Source organism: Melozone crissalis, unplaced genomic scaffold, assembly GCF_028551555.1.
Source record: "Melozone crissalis strain CALT ecotype California unplaced genomic scaffold, PUWL_Pcris_2 ptg000017l_1, whole genome shotgun sequence".
Taxonomy (NCBI): domain Eukaryota; kingdom Metazoa; phylum Chordata; class Aves; order Passeriformes; family Passerellidae; genus Melozone; species Melozone crissalis.
In genome coordinates, this window is record NW_026535795.1 from 11,987,291 (window position 1) to 12,015,046 (window position 27,756).

At 49.7% G+C, this 27,756-nt stretch overlaps 1 protein-coding gene across 1 annotated transcript in view; it reads left to right on the plus strand.

Moving 5' to 3' along the window:
* The first annotated feature begins 11,596 nt into the window (after positions 1–11,596).
* ACSS2 (acyl-CoA synthetase short chain family member 2) overlaps positions 11,597–27,756 on the plus strand; it is a 31,613-nt gene continuing 15,453 nt past the window's right edge. The window contains exons 1-2 of the mRNA XM_054274917.1: positions 11,597–11,746; positions 11,946–12,141. Of these exons, the coding sequence (XP_054130892.1) occupies positions 11,623–11,746; positions 11,946–12,141 (320 nt within the window). The 5' untranslated portion in view covers positions 11,597–11,622. The remainder of the gene's footprint in view (positions 11,747–11,945; positions 12,142–27,756) is intronic.

Genomic DNA, 27,756 nt, shown 5'->3' on the forward strand with positions numbered 1-27,756 from the left:
TACACTGTTCCACGGGCTCTGTGCATCGCTCTGGAGCTCTGTACACCACCCCAAGGGCTCTGTGCATCGCTCTGGAGCTCTGTACACCGCTCCAAGGGCTCTGTGCTTTGCTCTGGAGCTCTGTACACCACCCCAAGGGCTCTGTGCATCGCTCTGGAGCTCTGTACACCGCTCCAAGGGCTCTGTGCATCGCTCTGGAGCTCTGTACACCGCTCCAAGGGCTCTGTGGATCACTCTGGAACTCTGTACACCACTCCAAGCGCTCTGTGCATCACTCTGGAGCTCTGTACACCACTCCAAGTGCTGTGTGCATTGCTCTGGAGCTCTGTACACTGCTCCCAGGGCCTCTGCACATTGTCATCTCGTAGTTTCTCTAAAGAACTGCCGGTGCTGCCGAGGCTGCTGCCCTCTCCTGCCCGCAGCAGCTGCTGCATCACTGCCACGTCGCAGCCTCCGTCAGCATCTCCGCGACAGCCGCTCACTGCCGGTGTCCCCGGACACACCAGCATCAACCAGGGCCCAGCAGGCCCACTACCCATGGCCTTTTGCTCCTGCAGCACCCAGCCAGCCCCCGGGGGACCCTCATCACCCAGCTGGGTGCTGCCCACCCTCACCAGCAGCCAGGGCCGGGCTGTGTCCCTGCCTGCCATGGAGTTGTTGGGTCCAGCACTGCCACGGGCAATCTCCTGCTGTACATAGATATTTTCGGGGTGGTTTTTAGCATTTTCATGGATAATCGGGGTTTTGGTTTGGTTTGGTTTTTTTTTAAAGGACTCTCTACTTTTTTCGAATGTGGTTTCTCATTTTTAAAACTGCCTTTTAATTATTTGTAATATTGGTCAGTTCTGTCTTACTCTGTAAATAGCGGTGCTGGGCATTTCCCAGGGCGGCTGAGATGAGGCCGGCAAGGAATTTGTGGGGAAAATTTGCTTGAGGTGTGGAGGTGGCTGATTGTACTCCAGCCCCTCCATGGATTCTGCCCCTGTCCACATGCCAGTGCCCAGCGTGGGGTGAAACCTGAGGTGTTTTGGGTAAAGCCGTTTGTCCCTGCCCTGTCCTGCTTCCTCTCACCAGCCCATGCCAAGGTCGCATGAAGGGCACCTCCTGCCCCGATGACAGGCTCTCTGCCCACCCCATCCTGCACCCCTGTGTCATGCCTGCTTGTTGTGTGATGAATAAAGGCCCTGCAACCCCTCACCCCCACCCTTGGTGCTGCCTTCCCGTGCTGTGGTGGGGGACTGTGCTGCCTGTCCTGTCTGGGGCAGTGCTGCTGCAGAGGGAGGTGTGGGGTGACCTGATCCTGTGCCTCTGTTCCTGCCATTCTGCCTGCTGCCCAGCCCACACGTGGTGTCCCATGCTCTCCTCACCCACCTGTCTGTCCCTGGCACCATCCCCATGTGCTGACCCCAGCTGTGCCACACCAGCAGGGCTCCTTGTGGATCCTCACTGCCAGCACTGTCACCTCAGCTCTGCATTGTCCCTGTGGTGCTGGTGTTTGTCACAGCTGCCATGTGCCATGCCAGCCTGCCCAGCAGCTCACCCCAGCCTGCACACACACCCACATCCCCCTTCCTCCCCTGCCCATGGCTCCCTGCCCTTGTGCCCTTCAGTTGGACTTGATGATCTCAGAGATCCTTTCCAACCTTAATGATTCTGTGATTCCCTGATCACCTGCTGGTCCCAGCCTTCCCTCAGGTTCATTCCATTAAACTGTCCCACCCTGAGGTCCTCCATCACCCACTAAAACCCACCCTCCTTCTTTGGCTCTTCCATCATCCTTCATGTCCCATCCCTTTCATCCCTTATCTTTGATCTGCCATGTTCCATCCCTCTTTGTTGTCCTCTTTCACCAACCCTAACCCAACCCAGCCCTCCTTCCTGTGCTACTCCATCCCATTCCTCCTTCCCTTGTTCCCACCATACCCCATCCCTCCTGTGTATCTTCTTTTATGTCCCAACCCTTTTTCCACTGCTCCTCTGTGGTTCATCCATCCCTCCTTCCTTGCAGTGATCTACTGTGTCCCTCCCCCCCCGCCACCCTCCTCCATCACCCACCAGGTCCCATCCTTCTTTTCTGTGCTCATCCATCAGCCACCATGTCCTGTCCCTCCTTCCTGTCCTGCATTCTCCTTCGTGTCCTGTCCTTTCTTGTGCTCCACTGTCACTCACCACCTCCAATCCCCCCTGTTCCCCCCACTCCCTTCACATCCCATCCCTCCTTCCACACTCCTTCCAGTGTGCTGTCATCAGCTGTGTCCCATCCCTCCCTGCCATGCTGTGCTCCTCCATTACCCACCATGTCCCCTCCCACCTCTTGTGCTCCTGCATCCTACACCATCCTATCCCTCCTTGTTCTCCATCACCCACCACCTCCCATCCCTCCTGCTGTGCTCCTCCACTGCCCTCCATATCCCACCCTCCAATCTTCCTGCCACACTTTGATCCCACCCCTCTAAACTGCTCCTCCATTCACCACATCCTGTTCCTTAGTTTCATTCACCACCTTCCTCTCATGTTTTTTCCTTCTTCACCTTCGCCCTGCCCCATCCATCCTTGCCTTGCTTTGCCTCCAGCTTTTCCTTTCATATTCATGTCAACATTTCACTGTCTTCTTCAGCTCCCCCCACCACTGCCCTCTACATCTTAACATCAGTTTATCCCTGCTTATTCTCCATTAGTTCCCACCTTCAGCCCAACCTCCTCCCTTCCTCATCTTCTCCACATCTTTCTTCATCCTCTTCTCTCTTCCTCTCTGCTCTCTTAATGTCCTTAACTTCTCCACCCTCACCTCCCACTATTTCACCATCCTTTCAACTGTTAATGTCACCCAATTTTACCTTCTTAACCTCCATATTCCCAGTCCCACTTTGTGCTTATCCATTTCCCATTTCCTCATTCATCTTCTTCCACTGCCCTCCAGTCTTTGTCTTCTTCTGTCCCCTTAGTGTGTCTCTGTTCCTCCTGTCATCCATGTCCATCTCCCAGTTTCCTCGTCCCTCCTCTTCTTCTCCATCTCCCCTCCATCTTTTCCTCCACTCTTGTTTTCCTCTTTGATTTTGTCCACTTTCTTCATCCTCCACTTCCCACTGTCCTCCATCCTTCCCCATGCCTCACACCACCCACTATTTGCCTGTCCTTCCTCACCCTCCACTTCCTACCATCTGCCCAGTCTCCTCATCCTCCCCAACCTCACTTTTCGTATTCATTGTGCTTTCCACCATCTTCCATCTCCTTCATCCTCCATCTCATACTTCTTCCTCCACCTCAGGAAGAACTGAGGTGGAGGAAGAAGTATGAGATGGAGGGTGAAGGAGATGGAGGGTGAAGGAGTTGGAAGATGGTATAACTTCATTTCCCATTGTTCCCCCTACTTTTCACTTCTTCCCTGTCTCTCTCACACTCAACCTCTGCCTATCTCACCATCCTGTGTCATTTGCCTCTCACAGTGTCCCTGTTTCTCCTTATGCTCCTCCACTTCTCCCCACCTTCCTATCCCTCTTTATCCTCTAAGTGTCCCACCAACCTCACAGATTTCCCTCTCCACCCCTCCCTGACCTCCAGCCGTCCTTCCTTACCTCACAGCTCCCTCTCTAACTGTCCTTACATTCTCCTTCATCTCCTACCTCTGTCCTGACTTCCAATCTTCTCCCAGCCTGACCTCTCCCATTCCTCCCTGCACTCTTACTCCCAGCACATCTGACTCCAGCTACAATTTTCTGCTTCTCTTCCCACTTCTCCTGCCTTATCCCATCCCTTACCAACCCAGGAAAGCCACTGCCAGCTCAGCCACCCCTGATGCACACAGGAAGGGCCCTTCCTGACATCAGAAAACACTTCTCCCTTGGGCTAGTGCAGCTGGAACTGGTCATGGGGGAAAAGGGGATGACTTCTGCCCTTGGAAGGTTTCAGTAACCAGATAAAGGTTTCAGCCAGATAAAGTCACCAATGTCCCTGTCTAACATTAGCAATAACTGATGTGGAACATGCAGCTTGACTAGATTCCCCTAGGATCACTTCCAGCAGTGAAGGATTTCCAAGAGGGGCGAGAAAGGCCAGGAATGGCTTTGAATGCATTGCTTGGGATGCTGTAGGACATGAAGAACTATCCCTGCCACTTGCAGCTGCTCCATGGTGCTCAAGCAGACCCACCACACACACTGCTCCAGCAGGACCATCCCATGCTCCACAAGGACCATCCCACCATGCTCAAGCAGAGCCATCCCATGCTGCCTGAGCAGGACCATTCCATGCTGTTCCAGCAGGACCATCCCATGCTGATTGAGTAGGACCATCCCACCCTGCTTGATCAGCAGCACCCCAAACTGCTCAAGCAGGACCTCTCCAGGCTGCTTGGGCAGGATCATCCAATGTAGCTGGAGCAGAACCTTCCCACGTTGCCCAAGCAGGACCACTCCAGGCTGTTCAAGCAGGACTATTCCCAGGCTGCTTGAGTACCATGGACCAACCCAAAGAGGCTTCCTGAAAAAGCTGCCAGCTCCCAGGCCAGTGAGTGATCCCTGAGATGTCCCCTCAGACCCAAGAGCCAGGGATCTTTCATCATCCTTGTTTTCTGCCCCTGCAGGGCCATCCCCTTCCAGCAGCCTTACAGCTGCAGCAGGGCACCAGGCTGCTGGCAGTGCTGCCAAGGGGAGGACAGATCTCCTCTCCATGCCAAGGGAGCTCCAAACGCTGCAGGACCTGCATGCAGGGCCTTCTCAGAGCATCCCATGTCACTCACGCACAAGGGCCAGCCAGCCTTGCTTCCCTGAAAACTGCCTTGCCATGCTGGAGGCTCCCAGCCATCCCATGGAGGGGAGGATGCCCTTTCCTAGGGGATGTCCCACTGCAGGGACACAGCACCCAGTGTCTTTACAGGGTGGGTGTGACATTTGTAAAGCATTCCTGCCCATATGCCTTCCTGGCTGGGAAATCTGGGGGAGGGTGGAGGGAATTTGCTACCTGTGTTAGGAACTAGCTGAACTTACATGTCTCCCCAAGCTGGATTTCTTATTCCAAATGTTCAAACTGTTGTATATTGTACTGGGATTTTTACATTGAATTATTGTAGAAAGCAAAAATTTAAACCGAGTCTGTTAAAAAATAAACATTAAAAATCTCTATGAAAAAAATAAATGTGAGCTTGTCTCCTTACAAACGTGCCAGAGCAGGGATGTGTCTCCAGCGGTGAATTTCCAGCGTGAAACCACACCACCCTCTGGTGTCAGCACCGACCTCAGCTCAGCTCCGTGCTGGCCCTGCTCCAGCTGTGTCCCTTTGCTCCTTGTCCCTTTGCTCCCAGCCCTGCCTGGCTGCTGGCACACCTTAAATCCTGCTCAGTCAAAGCAGGTCCCATCCTGCTCCCAGCACATGGCGTGGGGCAGGATGTGGCCAGGCCAGAAGGAAGCAAAGCAAGAGCAGAGCTGCTTTGTTGGGTGCTGGCATCACCCTCCCAGCCCCACTGTGCTGATTCCCAATCTGCCAGAGTGTGGGATGTGCTCCTGTGCCCACACAGCCTCACCCTGGGCATGACCAGGGCTCCAGCTATCCCTCCCTGCTCAATCAAACAGGGACAAAAGGAGGCAGCCACGTTTATGGGAGTGAAAGGACACGCTCTGGAGCCTGGGGACAGCTCACACAGGGAAGATGTTTATTAAACCCCAGTCTCCTTGCTGTGCTGCTGATGAAGGCACTGCCTCTCCTGAGGCAGTTTCCCTTCCTCTGCAGCCCAGGCTTCCAACAAATCTCTTACCAACCAGGCCCCCTCTCCCAGAATGAAAATAGCACCAGCTGGCAGAGCCCAAGTAAACAAATGAGCCACTGTGAGAGGAGAGAGCATCTTTATAAGTTAATTGGCCCCATCTAAGAGTCAGACAGACATTTTCCTGTGGATAGATCGCTCGAGAAGCTCAGGCAAACAGCACCAACATGTCTCCTGGGTTTGATTTATAAGCCTGATTGCATTACTAGCTCATCTCCATATAGAATGATTATGAATATATTGTCTGTACTCTGCAGAGGGCTAAATTACCAGCCTCTGATATTCATCAGCTACTCCTTGAAGCTTAAAACTGCCTCAAATTCAGAACCCTCTCTCCCAGTGACAGCAGGGGTAGAAAGGAAACAGCTCAGGGTTGATCCGTGTTTTCAGCACAACCTGGGCTGTTTTAATACCCTGATTAAGGGGTGGCTGGAGGGAAGGGAGCAGCCTGAGCCAAAGGGCTGTGGAGCAGGGAAGTGCAGGAACCCAGAGCCAAGTGTATTGGTATTGAGCAGTTACATTTACAAACAAAGGAGCTGATAACTCCCAGCAGGACTGAAGGGCTCTTATCACGCTGCTGATTAAAATTTCCTCTGCAGCCAGCGACGAGGGGGAGTGTCCTCAGTGGGGAGACAGAACAACCCGGTGTTTAACCCTGCTGCTGCTGAGTGCTGATTCATCCAGCACAAGTGAAGGGCTGCACAGCCTGGCTATGTGCTGAAAATTACCCCAGAAAGCCCCAGCAGGAAGATCCACAGCCTGGTCACATCCTCTCACTCCATCTCCTGTGCCTCCCACTCCATCTCACCCCTGCTCTGCAGGTCCCAGGAGTTTTTGCTGGTGTCATTTGTGATTCCTTCCAGATCCTTTGGTCTTTTGTTCTGCCTCTCAGTTCTCTGTCCTTGCCTGTGGTTAAAGAAATCTTTCCCTTCCCACTTTGGGATATTCTGATAAAGACTCCCAGTGCCTCTGGCACAGCCATGCAAGGCACAAACTTGTTTTGCTGTGATAAGTTCACCAAGAGTAAGATCCATGATAAAAAGATGCTTTCTCTGATTAGCATCATTGACAGGTGTTACACCAAGCTGCTGAATCTGCCTCACCAGGCCCTGGTCCAGGCTGCCCTGCCCAGGAGATGCTCTGGGAGGAGGGGACAGGCAGTGGGAGAGGAGCTGGCTTGCTGCCCTCCTCCAGACATGCCCATGAGGCTCAGCCATCACACTGATGCTTTGGTGTAGCTCAGACTCCTCCATGCCTTCCTGGGTTCCTTCCTCCACCGCTCTGGGCTGCATCCTTCCTGCCTGATCCCCTCAGTGATTTGCATGAATGGGGATGTGATTCCCACATTTATTGGCAATAAGGCCAGAAGGCAATGCCCTGTGACCCCTATTGGACCCCCAGGTAAGTCACCTGCCCACCTGGAGCAGTACTTATGCCAAATTAGCACAAGGTTCCCATGTGAGGCTGCCTCCTGCTCACCCCACCAGCATCAGGAGGTCTGAGGTGTACAAACCAGTCCACACTTTCCAGTTTCTTTCCCCCACCCCCAGCATCTCCAGGACTGAGATCTTTCATGTCAGGGGAGATGCAGAGAAGGGTCCCAGCACAGCTGCTGAGCTGCTGTGGGTGCTGCACCAGAGGCTGTTTCCCCAAGCTTCCACAGTATCCAAAGCAGAGTTTGAGCAAGATGCCACATATCCTGGCCAGTATCTTTTTTTTGACCTTCTGAATCTCTTCAAGAGACCTTAATATATATTAACATATCCACTTTAAGTAATTTCATTAACATACACACTTTAAGTACTTTTATTCCTTTAGAGGAAGAGGCAATAAAGGGCCTAAAGGGCAGCTGATTTTCCACGAGTGAGGATTTTCTGGTGAGTTAGGAGAGCTGGGAGCCAAGCTCAGAGCAAACCTGCAGCATCCAGCTCCAGCACACACCAGCCCCCAGGGCAGGAGCCCAGCTGGATGCAAACTGCCCTGGGGTGGAGGAACTGGAGCAGCAAAGCATGGTCACACAGCAGGATTCCCTTTCCTAGATCCTGTAAAATCACCAAGGGAAGGCTGGACATACCCACAAAGTGTCCAAGGCCAGGTTGGATGGGACCTGGAACAACCTGGCCTAATGGAAGGTGCCCCTGCACATGGCAGGGGGTTGGAATGACATGAGCTTTATGTTTCCTTCCAACCCACAGCACTCCATGATTCTGTGGTTTTCCAGCTGTGAGACACTGAAATGAAAAGGTGAGGAGGGCTGTGTTTGTGCCATGGGTCTCTGTGGTTCACAACCCTGTATGCAGCTGCTGGGAGATTTACTGGAACATGAGAGAGCTGGAGAAAAAAACAGGAGGCTATTTGGAATTTTCTGCTTTGCAGGTGCTTTCTGGGAGGAGATGCACCCTCTCCCCATCAGGCAGCTTCCTGGGCTGGACAGCTGCAGCACAAGAACAAAATTCCCTGGCTGCAGCAGCCCAAGCTGGACAATGTTGGATGAAGGACAGCTGTGGGGCTGTCCCAGTCTCACGGCTCACAATGTCCTACACACCCAGGCAGCAGTTGCTGGACAGAAATCATGCTGTCACTGAGGCTGGTGGGGGATTTCAGCTGGCCAGATCACTGAAAGCAAAAGGCCAATGAGAAGGGAAGCAGAGGGCACCTCCCAGATCTGCAAACCACCTCTTCACTGGCTCTGGGACACTGTCCTGTGACAAAGAGAGTGACAAAGCCCTTTCCGAGCCATGGGGTGAGTGACAGCCCCCCTCCTGGCACTGAGGGGGACAGAGGGTTTGTTAGAGAGCTGCTGGTAAATGCAAAATCCCTGGGACACAGGCTGCTGGAACTGAAGGCTGGCAACTCCTAACAGAAAATGATCACCTTGAGGTGTCTTCTGAAGGACATTAGAGGTGCAGGGTTTGTCCCACTTCTCAGGAGAGGAACAGAGTGGTTTCCAGCTGGGGTTAAATGATGTGCCAAGTGTATCCAGAAACTCATGGAGCTGTTCCCAGACCATCGATTCAAGGACAGTGCTGGAGTGCAACTCCCAAAACTCCTGAGGAGCTTCAAAAATACCCCTGTCCAAGGGCCCAGGCTGCAGAGCCAAAATGACTTTTTCTTAAAAAAACCCCACCTTTTGTAATCGGGAACTTGGAGGTAATGATACTGCTGGCTGGCCAAGGGAAATTTCTTGCAAAATTTGGCTGCATCCTTACTGGTTTACCCACAGAGAAGGCCTGGGCTCAGAAACTGCTGATCCCAGGCTGAAAGCCTAAAAAGGAATGGGCTAAATCTGGGCATTGGAATTGTGTTGGAGACTTCACTTTCATCTATGTGATAGAGGTTGAGATCCTTCACACTAATATTCCTGTGATTTTTAAAAAAAATTTTAATTTTTTAAATAAAATAAAATATATAATAAAAATATTAAAATTATAGAAATACACAATATATAAATATTATCTGTGTATTAATATGTATATATTATCTATTATTTATTATTTATTTTTATTAATATTATATTATATAAAAATAATATTATATATAATAATATATAAATAATAATATATAAATGTATATTTTATATAATATGTTATATATTATGTAAATATATATGATATATATAATGTCTATATAGCTTATATATATGTATATTTATAGTTATAGTTATAGTTATAGTTATAGTTATATAAAATAAAATAAATTAAATTAAACTAAATTAAATTAAATTAAATTAAATTAAATAAATAATATAAGGCCACCCTGTAGCTTTCCAGAACAGGGATTTTATATTACATGGCTGAGGAAGCTTTGTTACATGGACTACAGCATAGTGTGAAGGTGACTGACAGATTTGGGATGTAAATCCTGCTGAGCTCATGTTGGAGGTGTGTAGAGAATATCTCTGGAGTGAGACTTGCCCATAGGACACAGTCCATGGAGGGAGGTATCACCTGAGCTACTCCTGGGTTTCACCTCGGAGTAAACCAGCTGTGTCCTCCCACAAGGGGTCACAGGAGAACCTTTGCCCTGAAGCAGTGTGGGCAGGCAGCAAACTGACACAGAGCAGGGAGCTGCAGCACAGCTGTGCCCTTCAAAACCAGGGAACACCCTTAATGAAAAATACAAACCAGTGCTGCTGCTTTTGTGTAGAGAACTGCTTCTGGCCTCTTTGCTGATGAGAACATTGCTCGGAGTGGCAGACAGTGCTCACCAATCCACAGGTTTGTGTCTCCTCCAATCTAGGGCAGGGCAACACTCCCAGGGAGTGCACAATTGCACTTGGGAAAACCCAAGGATACCAGAGTAGGCTGTACCTGCCCACTGACACTCTGCCAACTTTAAGTTTATGCACTTTAATCTTTTGAGTGCTCTTTGGCCCTAGCCCAAACCAGCAAGAAATTCCCAGGGCAGGTGGCTGCCTGGGCCTGTGCTTTGCTCCAAGGGGTGGGTTCCCCAGTGAAGAAAAGGAATTTGAGGTTTTGGCAGCCTTCCTAAGAAATATCTTCTTGGCAGGCAATGTCATAGGGGCAGGCAATGCTGTTGGGGCAGCTGGGCTCAATGCAGGGGATGTTAAGGACTGGGATAACAGGGGGTTTGCTGCAGGAGGTACAACCACAGGCAACCCCTGCTCTGGGACCCGACTATTGGAATCACACTGGTCCTTGGGAGACCCCAGCTCCAGCCTCCTGCTGCAAGGGGCATGGCCACTCAGGGGCTTATCTTGAATTTTCTGTGTATCTAAGGACTGTGATCCTGTTCCTACTTTGGCCTCCTGTTCCAGCATTTGACTGCCTTCTTGGTGAAAAAAAGTGAAAAAATACTTAATTTTTCACTACTTCAGGAAATCTGAGATCTGTACAAAGTTTTTGCAGGAGGAAGGTGCTCAGTGGACTGCCACAGCTTGCTGTGCACACACAGCTCAGTGGAGAAGCGGAGGGCCATGGATCCACAGGAAAGTTGTTTTCTGCATGGGGACAAGGCACGGAGTGTGGCCATACCCACTGGCCTGTGCTGGGGCTGGTGAAGGAGGAGCTCATGGACCTCAATCCCTCTGCCTGGCAAAGTGGCAGGGACTGGCACAGAGGGGACACAACTCCTGCTGGCATGAGAGAGGTGGCTGACAGGGCTGGGCTGTTAAATGGGGACACTGCTGGCATGGGGGAACAGCGCTGATGGTGCAGGACAGGGGGACATGTCTGTCAGGAGGACACCAGTGACAAGGGACACCACTGACAGTGGGACATGGCTGTCAGGAGGACACCAGTGACAGGGGACACTGCTGGCAGGGGTCACTGCTGGTCTTGGGGACATGGCTGTCAGGGGACACCACTGACAGGGGACACTGCTGGCAGGGCCCACCACAGATCATGGGGACGTGGCCAGCAGAGGGACACCACTGACAGAAGGGCCATGTCTGACAGTGGAACACCACTGGAGAGGGACACACTGGTGACAGGGGGGACACGGTGCGTAGGGTACATAGCTTACATAGCTGCAGGGTGACATGGCTGATAGGGGGTCACCACTGACACAGGGGACACCACTAACATAGGGGACACGGCTGACAGGGCGCCACCACTGACAAGGGACAGCACTGAAACAAGGACACGGCTGACAGGGGGACACCGCTGGCAGAAAGCACAAAGCAAACAAGGGGACACCACTGACTCAGGGACACTGCAGGGAGGGTGACACCACTGACAGCGGGACACCAGCGACACGGTGCCACCAGCACAGGCCGTTGAACATGGCCGCCGCCTCGCTCCCCCGCGAGGGCGGGCCGTGCCCGCCGTACCCGCCCCCGGCTCCGCGCGGCGGCGGAGCGGGACTGGGCGGCCCCCGCCCGCGCGCAGCAACGGTGCCTCGCCATGGGTCTGCCGGGGGAGAAGGCCGTTGTCTACCCGCCGCGGCCCGAGCTGCTGCCCGCGGCCCACATCCCCTCCCTGTCCCACTACCAGCGCCTGTACCAGCGCTCCGTGGAGGAGCCTCACGGTGAGCGGGGCCGGCGCGGCGGGGCGGCGGCTGCCCGGGCCCTCCGGGGGCTATGGGGAGCGCGGGGAGCCCCCCGAGAGCCTCCGCCTGTGCGGTGCTCGGGGGTGCCGCGCGTGTCCCCACAGACGTTACCTGCCTCATCCCCCTTCCTTCATCCCGATTTCCCGCTCACGGGCTCCGGTGCCCGTTGCCTTTGCAGAATTCTGGGGGGACATCGCTAAAGAGTTCTACTGGAAGCGTCCGCCCACGGGACAGTTCCTGAAGTACAACTTCGATGTGACCAAGGGGAAGATCTTCATCGAATGGATGAAAGGAGCGACCACCAACATCTGCTACAACGTCCTGGACAGAAATGTCAACGAAAAGAAGCTTGGGGACAAAATTGCTTTTTACTGGTAAGTTTCTGTTTTTATAGTGGTGGAGAGGATGTGTGAATAGCGCCCTGAAATGTACAAACAGTGTCAGTTTCTACTGAGGTGAATGAAAACGTAAAACCTGAGGGGGGCTAATCCTTAGGTGGGTTCAGCACGTGTTTGCTTGCGGTGTCCTTGGGAAGAGCTGTGCCGGGAAGCTTCTCTGCCCTTCCCGAGAAGCTTCTCTGCCCGTCTGGGATGCAGGAGGTGCCCGGCATGGCAGTGAGGAGAGCGCTGACTCCCAGCTCTGCCTCTGCAGCTGCACCTGCTGAGAGCTCCGAGCGCTCAGACTGGAGTGAGGTAGGTGCCACAACTGCCTGGGGAAGGAGGGAGATGTGGGTAGAGCAGCAGCCAACATCCGACGGCTAAAAGCTAATGAGCTCCATTATCTCCCGTGTTTATGTTTTGTGGGCTGGCGAGTTTCCACTCCTGTGGCAGAAAGGTTCTCCTAATACCTGAGTGTATATGTGGATTCCTTGCACTTGAATGTGAGGTGCATTCAGACAGCCTGGCTTCTTTACCTTTAGGAAGAAAAGTTACTTCCAGCCTTATCTGAAGTATGTTTCTGGGTTTTTTTTTTCACAAGAGTAGTTACTAGTGTTAAAATCCATGTAAAACTTACTTTTCATATTGATGCAAAGTAGGTTTCACGTGTGATGTCCAAGCTCCAGAAGTAATGCACTCCTGCTGAACTAGCTCAGCTGGCAGCTGCCTCCTCAGACAGAGCTGTGCCTGGCTCTCCTGTGCATTTTGCTGTTTCCCTTGAGCTTGTATTCATGTAACCTGGCTGTGACTGTATGTGACAGGGCAGAAGCACAATAAGATGTACTCCTGGTAGGCATGCAGTAACTCATTGGGATATGGTGAGTCCCTTGAGCACAGCAGATGGAGAAATCTTACTGTCATTGCAATAAAAATATCAGATAGTCTAAGTGATTTATTGTGCAGCTGAAGGTCCCCCTGAGTCACCTGGTGTAAAGTTGACTGGGGAGCCACCCCGCTGCTGAGAGGAACATGGTTATAGCAGTGTGGCTCTGGCTGTGGCTGTCAAATTGGCTTCATTGAGTTTCTGCAGTTTCTATCCACAGCTCTTTTCCTTCAGTGAAGAATTACACACACTGCCTAGTAGTTAATCATATTGATAAGGCATGGGTGAAATGCTGGAAAGTGTTTACTCCCATGCTAGTTAAATAGATTCTATAGCTGGCTCTGATGTAAAATGACTGCAGCTTCTGAATGAAAACTCCTATGTAAACTCCTGCAGGTAAAGATGTAAAGCAAATAAAGCCATTTGGCAGCCAGTGCTGGCCCTGTGCTGGGTTTGTTGAAGGACTGGGTTCTTCATGCATGTAAATCTTTGTGTGACAGTGAGGCAGCTACTCAGTTTTAATTTGGGCTTGGTGAACATTTTTCTTGGTTATTCTGGCAGCCTTTGTGGGGGTATTTGCTGAGAAAAGCTTGGGGTGGATATGAAAATGGTGGGTGGCTGTCAGTCATGGTGCTCACAGTGCTAAAAAATAAAAATCTCTTCCTCCTAAGCAGGGAGTTTCCCCTGACTGTTTTGGGACAAACTCTCCTAGTGTGGCTCTGTCACAGGTGACCAGGCACTGTAGTGTGCAGCTGTCAGCCAGGAGTGCTGGTAGGAGCAATGGAAGAGGCACTCTGTGACAAACCTGTGGCACTGAGGACTGGGGAAAGCAGTGCTGAGGGTTGTAACTCATAAAACTACTCCTCTCTGGGCACATGGTTTTCTTCAAAACAAAACAATAATTAATTTCTCTCATCTTGTCCTCTCACATTTTGTGTTGTAGTGAGCCTGGCTTCCTAAAACAATTGACACTTGTCACACTGTATGAAAGGTAAAAAAAAAAAAAATTAAAGCCTCTGAAAGGTGAAGAGTTTTTTTTTATTTTTAAACACCTGAGCCACTAGATTACTCCTAAGAAAGTGTAGATGGGAAAGGTGCTGAACTTATACCAAGGTTTGCTTGACTGCCCAGCTCTGAAAAGATACAGGACCATGGTTTTTGCTTTCAGAGAGGAGGAGATTAGGGAAAAGTTGAATTATGTTTGGAGCATTGCTGAGTGTCTCTGAGAAGCAACAAGTCCTTACAAAACTCAGAGCTGCTGCCTGTGGCTGTCTCCAGTCCTGCTTGGATGGGAAGGAGCAGGCAGCTCATCTGGGTTGGTTAGGGCCAAGCTGCACTACAGGTTCCTGCACCAGCAGCAGTCCAGGACTGCCCAAATTGGCTCCACTCAGAGGGTGGAATCCCAAGCCACATGGAATTGCGTTTGCAGCACAAAGAGCAGCACATGGCATTGCCTAATGCTGCAGAACTTGTACATAGGTGGTGTTTGCTGTCGTGGTGTCCTCCTCATAGGACCATGTAGTTCCAAATGGCCATCCTGAGGTGGTAGGAAACATGGATTTTTCCCTGTTTTCTCCTTCACTAGGGTATCTCAGGCTGCTTGTGAACGTTACAAATATTTCTGGTTTCCCTGCTTCTGATTCCTCTTTCTCTGCTTAGTATTGCTGATGTGGCATAAAAAAAGGAACAGAAGCTCCAGGAAATGCTTCTGGTAAAGTGCTGCTCTCAAAAGTGAAATCTCTTTCATAATGGTGTGTAAAGGCTGAGGTCAGTAGCAGTGGTTGCTGTGCAGGTGGGTACATGTGGTGGGCTTTGCAGGGGAAACAAACTGGACCAGTCACTGGGACATTAAGGGGACTTGCAGCAGTGCTGAGGACTTTGTGAGGGGTGGTTAATTAGGGCAGGGGCACAGTATTCCTTCACCTTGCTGTAGACATGCCTAAGTCACTTGGACACCCCTTAGTTCTGTGCTGAAGTGTCTGTTGATAATCTCATATAAACTTCAGCCTAGGCAGCCTGTAGAGGTAAAAATATAACCATGAGGGAATTAAAAAAAAAATGCCACCTATTGCAAAACTCTCTAATTAGACCCTGGGGTGTGAAGGTATTTGGATGAGACCTGTTTTATGTGTAACCTGTGCCTCTGTTTCTCAAACCAGTTATCCCAGCTGCAGTGCTGGTAGTGCCTGGTGGGACCAGGGGCAGGGGCAGGAGGTAGAGCTTTGTTTTTAGAGTCCCTCTAACCAAGGAGATGGGGCTTGGCCAGTGCTCCTGGCTTCTGCTATCTCTGGGAGAATGTATTCACCTTCTGCTTTTATTTTTATTGGCATATGACATTGCACATCTAGAAAGGAGCAATAAAGATAGTAAAGGCTGCCAGAGCTTATTGGAACTTTGTTTAACAAAATAATAAGTGCCTAAGGTTCCTCTTCTGGGCCTAGAACAAACAGGACATGCAAATATAGAATTAGGAGGTGTGGTTTGTTTGGTTTGGGTTTCTTTATATGATTTGACTTTAAAATGTAATCATAGATTTAGGGCCTTGTAGCCTTGAGGTTTCTTCCTATAAATATTTCTATAAGAAAAAACCAAACAACTATGAGAGCATGTTTAAAAAAGAATAAAAGGTACAAACCAGCCTCACACATCTGTCATATGCACAGATGCTGTGGCAGAGTATTCTGGCTGTTATCACCCAGCCTTTCCAAGGGCTTCTTCATGATGCAGTTGGCTCTGCTGCTCCCACTGGCTCCAGGATTTTGGATCATCCTGTGTCAAACTGACCATTCAATTCTTTGGTAACTTCCTGCATGACTTGTTACCCTTCCAGTGATGCAGCCTCTTTCAATGCTATTCTGGTGATGAGAGCACCAGAGATGAGATAGATTGTTGGTTTTGGCAGATATTAATTAGTTTAGAAGCACTGCTGAACACTACAATGCTCTGCTTCTGGAAATCAGGTACATTATGTGCACCTAAAATAGGTAATAAATTACATTGAATATATTAGTATTTTATGAAGCTGTAAATCTCGTACCTTCTTCAAGGGCAATGATAGTTGTAGATTCCATCACAGAAAGTGTAGTTCTTTTCTGGTGGGCTTTGAAATCTGCCAGTGTGGGAGAGGGTGACAAAACTGGGAGTTTCAGACAGCATTTCTCATCCCTCCAAAAGGGAAAAAAATATCCCTGTGTTGTGGGGATGACTGAGCTGTGTGGGTAGTGCAGGAGTGGGGGGAGCATCAATAGAAACATGGGATATTAAAACAGGGAGTAGTGTAGTACCTCAGGCATGTCAAGGCATGTGCTTTCCTGGCTTCTTTGAAATTTTTCCTCTCCCAGATCTGGGCAGTCACCAAGCAGCATGGTGTGGTAGTGCAAGCCGCCACTGTCTGTGGACACTTATTTATGAAGTACAGGCTGGGACAGGAAGGACTCACAGCTTCTCCCCAGGTGTAGCTCCCTGACCTCTCTCCCTAGGTGGATGGAGTCTCTAACTTTGGCTGTGGCTGTTTGGAGCAAGGTCATGATGGGTTTAAAATTAACTGATTTCATGTAATTGCTCTGAATTCCCTGCTCTAGGGTGCAGATGAGATACAAAGAAGATGCTGCTCCAGGGCAGCATGGTGATGCTGCTTAAGGGTTTGAGGTTGTCACTTCGGCGTGAGGGGCAGGCAGACACAGGGATTGTGATCTAAAACTTGTAACCAAGGGCTCTGTGTGTGTGTGCTGAGACCCATTTTCCCCTGTCATATCCTGAGGTTCTTCTGTCCTAAGTGTTTCTGTTGTACTTTATACGCTGCATCCTCCATTCTGTTCATTACTAGTGGAATCTCCAAGGTAGTTCCCAGGTGAGTGGTTGTGCCAAAAGGATGAGATAAATATCTGAGAACAGCAAACTGCCTCCTTCAGGCACATGTGGGGTGTGCTTTCCTGGATGCTGTGAGTCAGCAGATTGAGCACTGTGGTGCTCAGGCACTTGGCATGCTCAGAGTCACTGGAAGTTGTTTTTCCGTTGCAAGGACTGACTTGAAAGCAGAACTTGACTCATCCCTGTCAGGTACACTAGCTGGTTTGCAGGGAGATGCAGGGAAGGGTGATAAGTTTGATGTTTTGGAGATCTCAAGCTCCATTCCTGCTTTGCAGAGCCTCTTGCATCCCAGGATGCCAGGCAGGGCAGGAGCAGGGAGCTGGCAAATGCTGTCATTCTGCTCTGCAGTGCAAGGAAGGAAGGGGACAGATATTAAAGCTTGGTGACACTTGATTACCCGGTGCCTGTGGTCTCCTGTGGTTTTGCCCATTCAGAAGCACCCCTGGACATGTGCCTCCATGGGAGGGCATTCCACATTATTGAAGATATCCTCTGGAAGTAGTTTTTGCTGAGCTCAAATACCACATAATCCTGCTTCTGGAGACAGAGTGGGATTTTTCTTCTCTGTTGAGTCAAATCTGTTAAGAGAGAAGGCACTCTGGTAGCACTTGGGTGGTTGCTCCATGGCAAAGCAGTGAGAACAGGGGTTGTTTAACCTGTCCTGCCTGGGAGAGCAGCTCAGCTGCCTTGAATCAGGGGAGCAGCTTTCATTTGAGTTTTGTTGGATCTGTTTCTTTCCAGCCTTTTGCTCAGAAACCTTTAGTAGCTGCTTCTGGCAGGGATACAGCATCCATCCATATAAATCCAAGGGATTATCCAGGAAGTATTGGACCAGATAAACAAGTGGGATGTCCATAAGTGCCCAGGATTAAATGGCATGTGCCCCAGATAGGGGCAGGAACTTGAATGTGGAATTGCAGAGCTGCTGGCCAGGGTATACTGGTGGTGTTTACAAAAGGCTGCAGTGCCAAGGGCTGGGAGGTTGCCAGTCCCCCTTCGCCCAGAGAGGGCAATGGGGAGGGTCCTGGGAACCAGTAAATCTGACTTGTATCCCTGGGGGTGCAGTGGAACAGGGTCACTGGGAGAGGTGCTGGAGCTGCTGGCAGACTGCCGGAGCACGAGGCCGGTGGCACTGAGCATGCAGAGATGGCTCTTTTCACACCACCTTGGGGAGGTTTCCCACAAAAAATTGTTCAGGAAAGTAGTTCAAGTGTGCCTGGAAGAACAGTGTTTTTATGGAGCTGCTTTAGCCTTGCCCTTTGCTTCCTCACTTTCAGTGGACACTCTTTGGGGTCAGCAGCAGGACTGCCAAGGGCAGTGCTGAAACAGAATTGCTGGTGGTGGCCAGGCTGACGTGCTCCAGAAACAGCACCTCCTGCTGCTCTTGCACCTGGAGGCCAAACATCAGCCATGGTTCTTACCCAACATGGTACTTCAGTTTAGTCTGAGAGACTCTTGGCTGAGCTGCTGTGAGCACAAGTGCAATGCTGCTGTGTAAATGACACCAGTTACAATTTTTATGTTATTTAGTACTTTTTCCTCATCCTCCTCACTGCTCTGACAGCTCTCTAGATACAGCATGAGGGATTTAATAATTTGTGCAGAATCTAGAGTCCTAGCTGAAAATGTTGGTTTTGTGCAGTGCTGCCTTTCTGCGTGGTTCTGGGGCTGTGGTTGTTACAATAACTACCTGGGGCAGTATGAGGGGTGGGTGTGCACAGAAAATGGCACCTGGATTTTCTCATGTCTGTGAAACTTTTGTCTTATTCTGCTGGCAGCTGTTGCAAACAACTGGATATGTTTTAAAAATACTTGGTCGCTTTAGGGAGGGGCACTGTGGTTGTGCAGTGATGGCATATTACAAATATTGGCTGGAGAGTTGAAACTTGCAGTGGATAAATGGAGTTCATGGACAGAGAGGATGGTGAACTTCTGTATGGATTCAGGACACGGAAGATCAGAGCCTTCAGTTTGCTCGTTGGACTAGAAAACCTGATTATTTTAGCTGTGTGAATGGCTTGTGTGTTCTCCCTTGGCACCCTGAATGGAGCAGCAGTGACAAGGACTCCAGCTACACGTGGGTGAGACTTGCTCCAAGTAGGGGACAAAATGCTCAGGCTTTGCCAAAAGAGGTGTGAGTGGGTGCTCGTTCAAAGCATGGCATTTTCTGGTGGGTTGCTGCACTTGCTGTGCCTGGGGGACTCTGTGCCCAGAGCTCCTGGGCTGGAGTGTTGATGGGCAGTGGTTTCACAAGAGCTCTCACCTCCCCCCTTTTGGAGCAGGGTTTCAGTTCTCTGTTTGCATTTCTGCACATCACTTGGAAATGTCGTAATGAGGTGCGGTAAGAAATTGTGAGCGCTGGCAGTTTGCCATTAATACATTTTCATAGATATCACCTCCCTTGTTCAGGGGAATCCCTCAAGGAAGTTGAGGGCCTTCCTGCTTGCTTTGTCACACCTAGCTACCTGATAGTGCCCAGAGAAACTGTGGCTGTCCCATTCCCGGGGTCAAGGCCAGGTTGGACAGAGCTTGTAGCAACCTGGTCTAGTGGCAGGTGTCCATGCCCATGGAACCAGATTGTCTTTAAGGTCTCTTCCAACCCAGACCATTCATTTTATGATTCATTCTGTGATAGTGAAGCATGGTTTCCATTCCTGTTGCCACTGACCATCTTCTAGATGACATTCCAGCAGGTGACACCTGGCCTCCACCTCTGGAGGTTTATCATGCATGAAATTGAAATGTCCACCAAAAATCTGATTGAAAGCTTAATTTCCTCCCATGCCCTTCATGGATATTGTTTGAACCTCCATTGAAATTGCCTTGCCTGGCTTTCTGTGTTTCTAGAAGCTCTACAAAATCTGGCAGAATGTTCTCACCAGGGATGCATCTATTTCCCAAAATGGGGCATTTCCCAGCGGCAGACAGCTTGTTGATTATTTTACTTACAGAAGCTTCATCCAGGGTGTGTTCAACAGCCCAAGTGTAAATTGTTTAAACAAGCAATCAGCTGTTTTGTACTGAATATAAGCCCTACTCCCACTGGACTGGTAAAAATAGTCCATGCTCATTTGAAAACCCAACTGATGGTAAACATCTAAAATGTTTCCTCTACTGTCAAACTCACATATTCTTCTGCAGCATTCAGTGGTTTTGGCTGATAGGGTTACAAGTGCTGGCTGAGGGCAGCCAAACTCTGATGTGCTGGGTCAGTCTTGCACATGATCTCTGTTGCAACGCTATATGATTATTTTGTTTTTAAAAAACTAATTAAAATTTGCTTGAAAAAACCTCTCCCCTAAATAAAATAGGCCAAAAGCTGTTGTTTTTCTCCACTGGTTGTTTTCTTGTGTTTTAAAGTACTTCAGAAAGTAAGAGTTAATGCTTTTCTTCTTGACATGGTGGTTACTCGGTATCAAGCAAGTAGGAAAATTATGAAGCCACAGAGAGCAAATTCTCCTTGCTGAGCCCATCAGCACAGAGGGGCTGCTGACACCATCACCAGGGTATTTACATGTGGTCTGTATGACTTGTAAAATGACTTATCTTGTCAAATGAGTCAGGGTGAGACTACATTTCCCTTGAAGAGGGATTTCCTGGCTGCTGTTGATCCTGTGTTCCCCAGAACTCTTCCCTGGGGTGTTCTGGCTCTCAGGTGTGAGCACAGAGTGTACAAATCCCATGGCATTGAGTTCGCCTGCCCATGTTGGCTGATGAACCAGCAGCACTGGGAGGTGTTGGTTCCTTTAGAGATGTCTGAGCATCCCACTGCCTAAAGAAAGGGGCTTGAAGTAGATTTTAGGGCATAGCCTGGCATGAGTGGGATAACTAGAGGGAATTTTGGCAGGTTGATAAATAAGGAGTGGTTTTGGAGCAGTGTCCACCTCTGTCTGGGTTCTGTGGTGTAGGATCACTCAGGGTATGGCCGAGTGAACAGTGGTTGGGCTGCACAAGATAAATATTATTTCTTTAGATGCATCTGGTATTTGTTCAGCTTCTGAAAGGCTGCAGATACAAACAGCAGCTGGGAATGTATTTAATGAGATGGAAGGACAGAAAGATGGATGTGGTTTTCCTATGGGACAGTAACAGCTATGCAGGGTACTGGGTGTTTGCTTTGTAGGCTGTGTGTCCATGTATCTGTTTGTAAAGGTAAGTAAAGGATTGATTCCTTGGTCAAAGAGCAGATGGTGACCCAGTATCCCTGTGGAAATAAGCTCCATTTTGGCTGTTCTGTAAAATACATAGTGCCTGTTTTGGAGTCAGTTGGGCTGGAGGAACACAGAACATTGTTCCCTGTAGAGCACAGGGCTTCTGCTTTGACACAGCTGGTTTGAGTTTCATAACAGCAATAAGAGCCTGTTCATGCTAGATGCATGATCAACTTTAAGTTGGGATGGGTTGGCTCAGACATGATTTGAGAGCAGAGCTTTGTTAGGCCATACCTAAGTGTATGGGGGACACTGGAGGGGAAAACTGATGGATGGTTCTAATGCAGTAGTCAGAGTCAACTGTGTGGATTTAGGAAGTGATGGCATTAAACTGGTAAGATTCTTCCTTTCCCTGGGCTTTCTGTTCCCAGGTTTTCTCAACAATGTTCTCTCAGTGCTGCCAGATATTTCTGAACACACTAGGAAAACCTTTTCACCAGCCCCTCCCAAGCTGAGCTCTGTCATTACACAACTTCTTCTTTCTTGATCCGTGGTGTGATGCAAGAGGATTTAAGCGTGGTGATGGTGGGGTTGAGCTTTCTGGTAAACTTGCTGCTCAAGGAACCTCAGGCTTCCCAGAACTCCTTTGGGAATTCTGCATTACTGCAGTGGGAGATGGTGACGTTAAGCATGGGCAGGGCTGGGCAGTCTGCCCCATTATTATGAAATGTTTTCATGCAGGTTTTTTGCAGACCTGCTGCAGACCCATCTGTTGGTGCAGTTAAGAGCATTTCCCTATTGAACAATCCATGCAAATACCATAATGTTTTTCCTGATGAAAGGGTGTCTTTTTCTGATTATCTTGCACAGCTGCTCTCCCCAAACTTCATGTTTCAATGTTCAGCTTCATGTTTCTATTTTCTCAAAAACAGATTTTAAAGGCTGTCTTTACTCGAGTGCCATTCCTCTCTCAAATGACATAAGCAAGGCTGCGGCATGGGGAGAAATCCTATTTATTTTTCAGTTTTGCCTGCTGTTGCTCCTGAGAAACCAAGATGTGTCCAGGCAGAGCCTTTTCAGGCAGCAGTTTTTGGGGCTGTCCTGGGAACAGCCGTGGCAGGAGGTGTGTGAGCAGCTGTCACCACAGTGGCTGCGCACGCCGGGGGCTCACACGTGAGCACATTCTCCACATGGCAGCAGCCTGGCTGGCCCAGCTCTGCCTGGCATTTTGGCTGCTCTAATTCTGGATGTGGAACGGATCAGGAAGCCCAAGAGCCCTCCTGGCCGCCCCTGGTGACCTTGCACGTGAAGAGCTGTCACCACAGCAGGAAAATTCCTTCCTTTCCCCTGTACCCTGCTCTGGGGACAGGCTGCTGGTGAAGCAGGAGCTGGAGATCTCTCATGATGCATTTGGTTCCATGTTTAGAAGGGATTTTGGGCTCCTAGCATGTTTTAGTTTAGATGGCAACAGAGATGTTCTAGGGCAGACATTCCCACAGTCCCCATCTCTGCTCTGCTGGAGTCACAGAATCACACAATTAACCACATTGGAAAAGACCTTTGATATCATTGAGCCTCTCTGTGGTTCCCCACTGTGTGAATTGTTCCTGTGACATGGCATTATCTGATAAAGGCTTCTTTCCCTCTTACAACACCTTTTCCAAACTGGGAATCAGTGTTTTCTTAAGGGTGCTTTCCAGTTGGTAAAATGCAGAACCTTTGTCCTGCATTAAAAAAAATTGCTCTGTGGCTTGCCATCACATCTCTGCCAATCAGAAAATGAGACCTGGTAGCTTTGAGATGGTTTGCTGTGCTCTGAAAATTTATCTTTTAGGTGCCCCCCACCTGTGCTTGGTAACTTTGGGTTGCTGCTTTTATTCAGTCACAGAATGGTTTGGATTGGAAAGGACATTAAAGCTCATCTTGTTTCACCCCCTGCCATGGGCAGGAACAACGTCCACCATCCCAGGGTGCTCCAAACCCTGTCCAGCCTGGCCTTGGGCACTGCCAGGAATGGAGCAGCCCCAGCTTCTCTGGGCACCCTGTGCCAGGGCCTGCCCACCCTCACAGGGAAGAATTTCTTCCTAAAATCCAATCTAAACCTATTCTCTTTCAGTTTAAAGCCGTTGTTGTTTGCAAAAAGGGAGTGAGTGATGTGTTCACAGGAGCTTAGAGGGGAAACCTAAATGATCTGCAGCCCCTTTGGTCCTCAGTGGGAGCATTTCCAGGGATCAGGAAGGCTTTGGCTTTGTCCTTAGGTTGGTTTGGTTGGTGATTTTCTGTTTCTGACTGTGTGGATCTGCAGATGCTCTGGCAGATCTTGAAAACTTTGAACACTTCACTTGCTTGGCTTCATTTCCTCCTTTTCTCCTGTACATCACCTTCTCCATGGTGTTGTAGCCCTTGTAAACCACAATAGTCATCCTCAATTCCTTTGAAAACTGTAATTGCCACTGATGCAACCTGTGCTTCCTGCTGCTCTGTGCCAATGCTGGGGCAGCTTTGCCTAGGGAGTTGTAGTCATCTGTTATTCAAATAATGCAAATAACTTTTCTTTAGAAATGTGGTGAAAGAGAAGAACCAAACAGTGTTGGTGATTCATTTCCAGGTCAGCTTTGCTTGGTCTGTTTGGGTCTGCTTGCTCTGGGAAGTGTGTGTCCCCATGGCCATTGAGTTCCTGTGCCTCCCTTGTGTTTGCCACCCTACAGCTGAGATGGGCACAGCTCACTTGGTTAGGTGATGGGTGGGTGAAGCAGACCATGCTTTGGAAAGTCCTGCAGTCAGCTGTGGTGCCTGGCAGAGCATAGTAACTTCTGAGCCTGCTTTGGTGCAAATATCCAGGAGAGCATCTGGGCACAGCATCCCTCTCCCAACTGCTGCTCTGCATCCCTGACTGCTCCACAGGGTCAGTGCTTGAGCCAGTGGGGCTCTGCAGAAATGCTTGCCTGTTCCTGCAGACCACCTTGCCTGTTCCTGCAAACCACCTTCCCTACCACACTGTGTGGGTACAGCACTAAATCACTTGCTCACCTGCGTGGTGGTTCTAACAGGGAAGCTTAACCTTGATTTACTCCCTGGGCATCAGGTGAAACAGTTCTGTGGCTCTGCACCTCCAAGGTCAAACTCCCAGCTGAGCAGGCAGTCAGTGAGCCCCCTGTAAGTGTGGCAGTGCCACAGAGGTGACAGATGTTCAGCTTTCCCACCTGTTTTTTTTCTCCCTCCCCTGCCCGTGTGACTTCTCCATGCAATTGTTCCTTGCTGGGACGCTGGCAGGGTCGGTGCCATGGGGCTTTGTGTGTGTCACAGCATCTGCTCTGGAGGGGCAGCTCCTTGTTTTAACTGCTGGCAGAAGGGAACAGGAGGGTAAGAGCTCTGCAGGGCCTGGGCTGCCTTTCATATGCTGACAGGGGTCTGTTTTGAGCAGAGCTGGGCACTGCCATCCTCCACACTGCAGTGGTGGTGGTGCCCAATGCCCTTGGTGTATCTGGCCCTGGCAGGGATTGGCTGCAGGCAGATACAAAACTCTCGTCTTTGCAGGAAACTTAACTTTTTTAACAAATCACAATTTTTAGGAGAAGACCTGCCTCAGAGGGCCTCCAGTTGTGCATCTGTGTGTTTAGTTAAAGAACTTACTGAGTCAGTGGCTGGTTCAGTGGAGATCTTAGAGTCAGAATGGGTTGGTTGGAAGGGACCTTAGAGGTCATCTAGTTCTACTGTCTGCTATGGGCAGGGACACCTTCCACCATCCCAGGTTGCTCCAAGCCCTGTCCAGCCTGGTCTGGGACACTGCCAGGGTTCCAGGGGCAGCCACATCTTCTCTGGGCACCCTGTGCCAGGGCCTGCCCACCCTCACAGGAAGAATTTCTTCCTTATGTATTCCATATGGCCAAACTTGTCTTTTTCCAGCTGAGAATTCACACAACATGCAATATGTAAAACACAGGCTTCTCAAGTGCTAAAAATCTCAAATGCATTCCTGCCATGAGCCAGATGATACTGTAAAATTTTGGAATACAGTTGCTAAATGTAGGACTTGGTTTGAAGATAAAAAAAAAGTCAGACTCACTATGCTTCACCATGTATTTCATCTAATGATGTATCTGGGATGTTTGGGGAGCTGAGAATTGGATTTTCCTTTCAGAAGAAGCCTTGCTGTTAGAGCACAGATTGCACATGAACAATCACAGCAGTGCTGCTGCCACCTATTTTCACCAATACATCTTAAAAAAAAATGTTTTTGGGGAGTGTTGGATTTGGTGGGGTTAGAACTGCGGAGGTGGCACTGTTTTCAGAAGAGTGAGGTTTATTTTTGCAGTTTTATTTCTTTTTCAGTTGAATTTGGCCAGGGGAGCCCATGTGAGATACTCAGGGCTGACAGCTCTTGCTGATGTCAGAAGGGCATTGTTGGGAAGGTGCTGCTGGCAGAAGATGGATGCCATGAGTTTACAGGCTCGGTTTTGATGCAGAGAGCCTTCAATAGCTTGTAAGTGGGCATTCCTTTAAATGCTCTGTCTAAAATCCATCATTCACTGGGCTTTTGTGCCAGAGCAGAGTCCTGAGCAGCCTGAGTGCTGCTGTAGCCCACTGAGTACAGCTGTGGGCACTCCAGACTATTTTCAGAGGCTTGGATACGTAAAACAATTGCCTGCTCTTGGGAGACTGCTCGAGGCCTTGACTGGAGATGCATTGAAAGGAGGCATCTTGTCCTGTAGAAACAAGGACATGGTTTGTTTCCCATTGAACAAAAGCTCTTCTTAAAATCTGAAGCCTGAGGTTTGCCCTGCTGGTGGTAGAGGAGCTGTTTTGCAGTCACACAAATGGATGGAAAGGACTTTGAAAAACCCCAGAAAATCCTTGTAAAAGTTTTAACTTCTCTTTGAGTCTGCTCTGTGCTTTTCCTGCAGTGCCTTATGCAAGAGGCCTTAGGACTAGCCTGGGTACATTCCTTGGCCTGAATGCCCCTCCAAAATGCTGCCAAGGAGGAGGACCTGGCGTGTTTGGGATGTGCCTCTTGTGCAGGGAGAGCAGGAATGTCCCAGCAGTGCCTCGTGCCGGGTGGCTCAGGGCAGCTCTGTGTCCCTCATGGGCACCGTGTGCAGGGCAGCTCCCCTGAGAACCACAGCTTGGCTGACCTGGCTGCCTCTCCCCTTGGCTGCTCAGCCCCCAAATAGCACACTGGGCAGCCTGTGATAGCCTTTCCTCCTAATGTGTTCCTCTCTTAGTAAAGGCTGTAATTAGATCCTTTCCTGGGCTGGAGCATGGACAAAGGGACATCCTTCCTCCTGCCCTGTTTATTGAGCTGGGGGCTGCTTGCACAGGGCCTGCCTGTGGTGCCCAGCAGACCCCAGTGACCTTCAGGTGAGGGATTAGTGGGCTGGGATGCTCCAGCTTGCATTTGGAAGCATTATAATTGCCTTTGAAGAGCTATTCCATAGCAAGGCTCATGGCTGAGGGGAGAGCTGCACACACAGTGATGCTGTACATCTGGACACAAGCAGGTTTGCACAGCACCAGCCTTGATGTAGGTGCACAAAGGAAAAGCTGGATGGTGAGGGAAGGCACTCAGTGTGCAGCCAGACCCAGCAGAGGCAGATGCTGTTGCTGTGAGCCAGATCAGTTACAGCTGCTCAGCCCAGCACTGGAATCAGCTCTTGCATCCTTGACCTCAAGTAACAGAATGAAAAAGGGAAACTGATTTCCTGGTTTCCCTTTCCTAGCTGAGAGTCCTGCTGTAAGGACCTTGACTAACAGTTTCATATGTCATTTAGCTCAAAGTGGTGCTTCTGGCTGTGATGGGAAAAAGTGAGGAAAGTGCTGGGATGTCAAGGCTGAGCTGCCTGCCTTGGACACTGGTTCACATTCCCACACTTTGCTTTAGCTTTGTATTCTTGTGTCTCTCCCTTTTGCTCTTAGAAGGGGCCAAACTTGCATAAAATATCAAGCAGGGAATCACCCTTTCAGCAGCCAGTGGTGGGAAGATTCCCTGTCAGTTCTGTGCCAGTGCAGGTATCCATGGTTCCAGTTGCTGCAGAGCACTGTGAAGCCAGGAGTGTAACTGGGAGTCAGGAGGGATAAGGCAAGTGTGTAAGCAGCAGCTGCACAAATGATGATCCAGGTGTAGCCACCAGTTTTGAAACCCCTGTTCTACATGAGGCGGGAGCAGAGCTTGTATCAGTGAGGCTCTCCCAGTTCCTGTGGTTTCTCCACCAGAGCCATGTCTGTCATTGGAGTATGTAGTCACTGGTGTGTTGGCACAGAATGACATGATTTACAGCACTGCTTGGGAAATTAGGGTGTTGCTTTATGCATTTCTGCATCCCAGAAGCCTTCCTGCAGTTTGTATTGCTGGGAGAAGTGGTTTTGCTAGAATTCCATACTAAGTTTTGGAGTGCTCTGTTTGACATGTTGAAGTGGTGAAGTTTCTGTTTCAGAGCTAGGCAGAACCTGGCTGCAATCCTGAGGGAGCACATGGCATGGAAGTGCTTCCTGGCCTCTCCCCAGCACCAGTGGTGCTTTTCATTTGGCTGCACACACTGAGGGGACACTTTTCAGAAGCACTGGCAGCTGAGAGTGATGTGATACCTTTATTCATCTATGGATCACTGGAGTTTCTGTGCTGGCTGCCTTGGAGAGACCTGCAAAGTGTCTGTGTCGTTCCAGAGTGTAGGAGACTGCTGTTGCTCAACTGTGAAGTCATGTCAAGTTCTT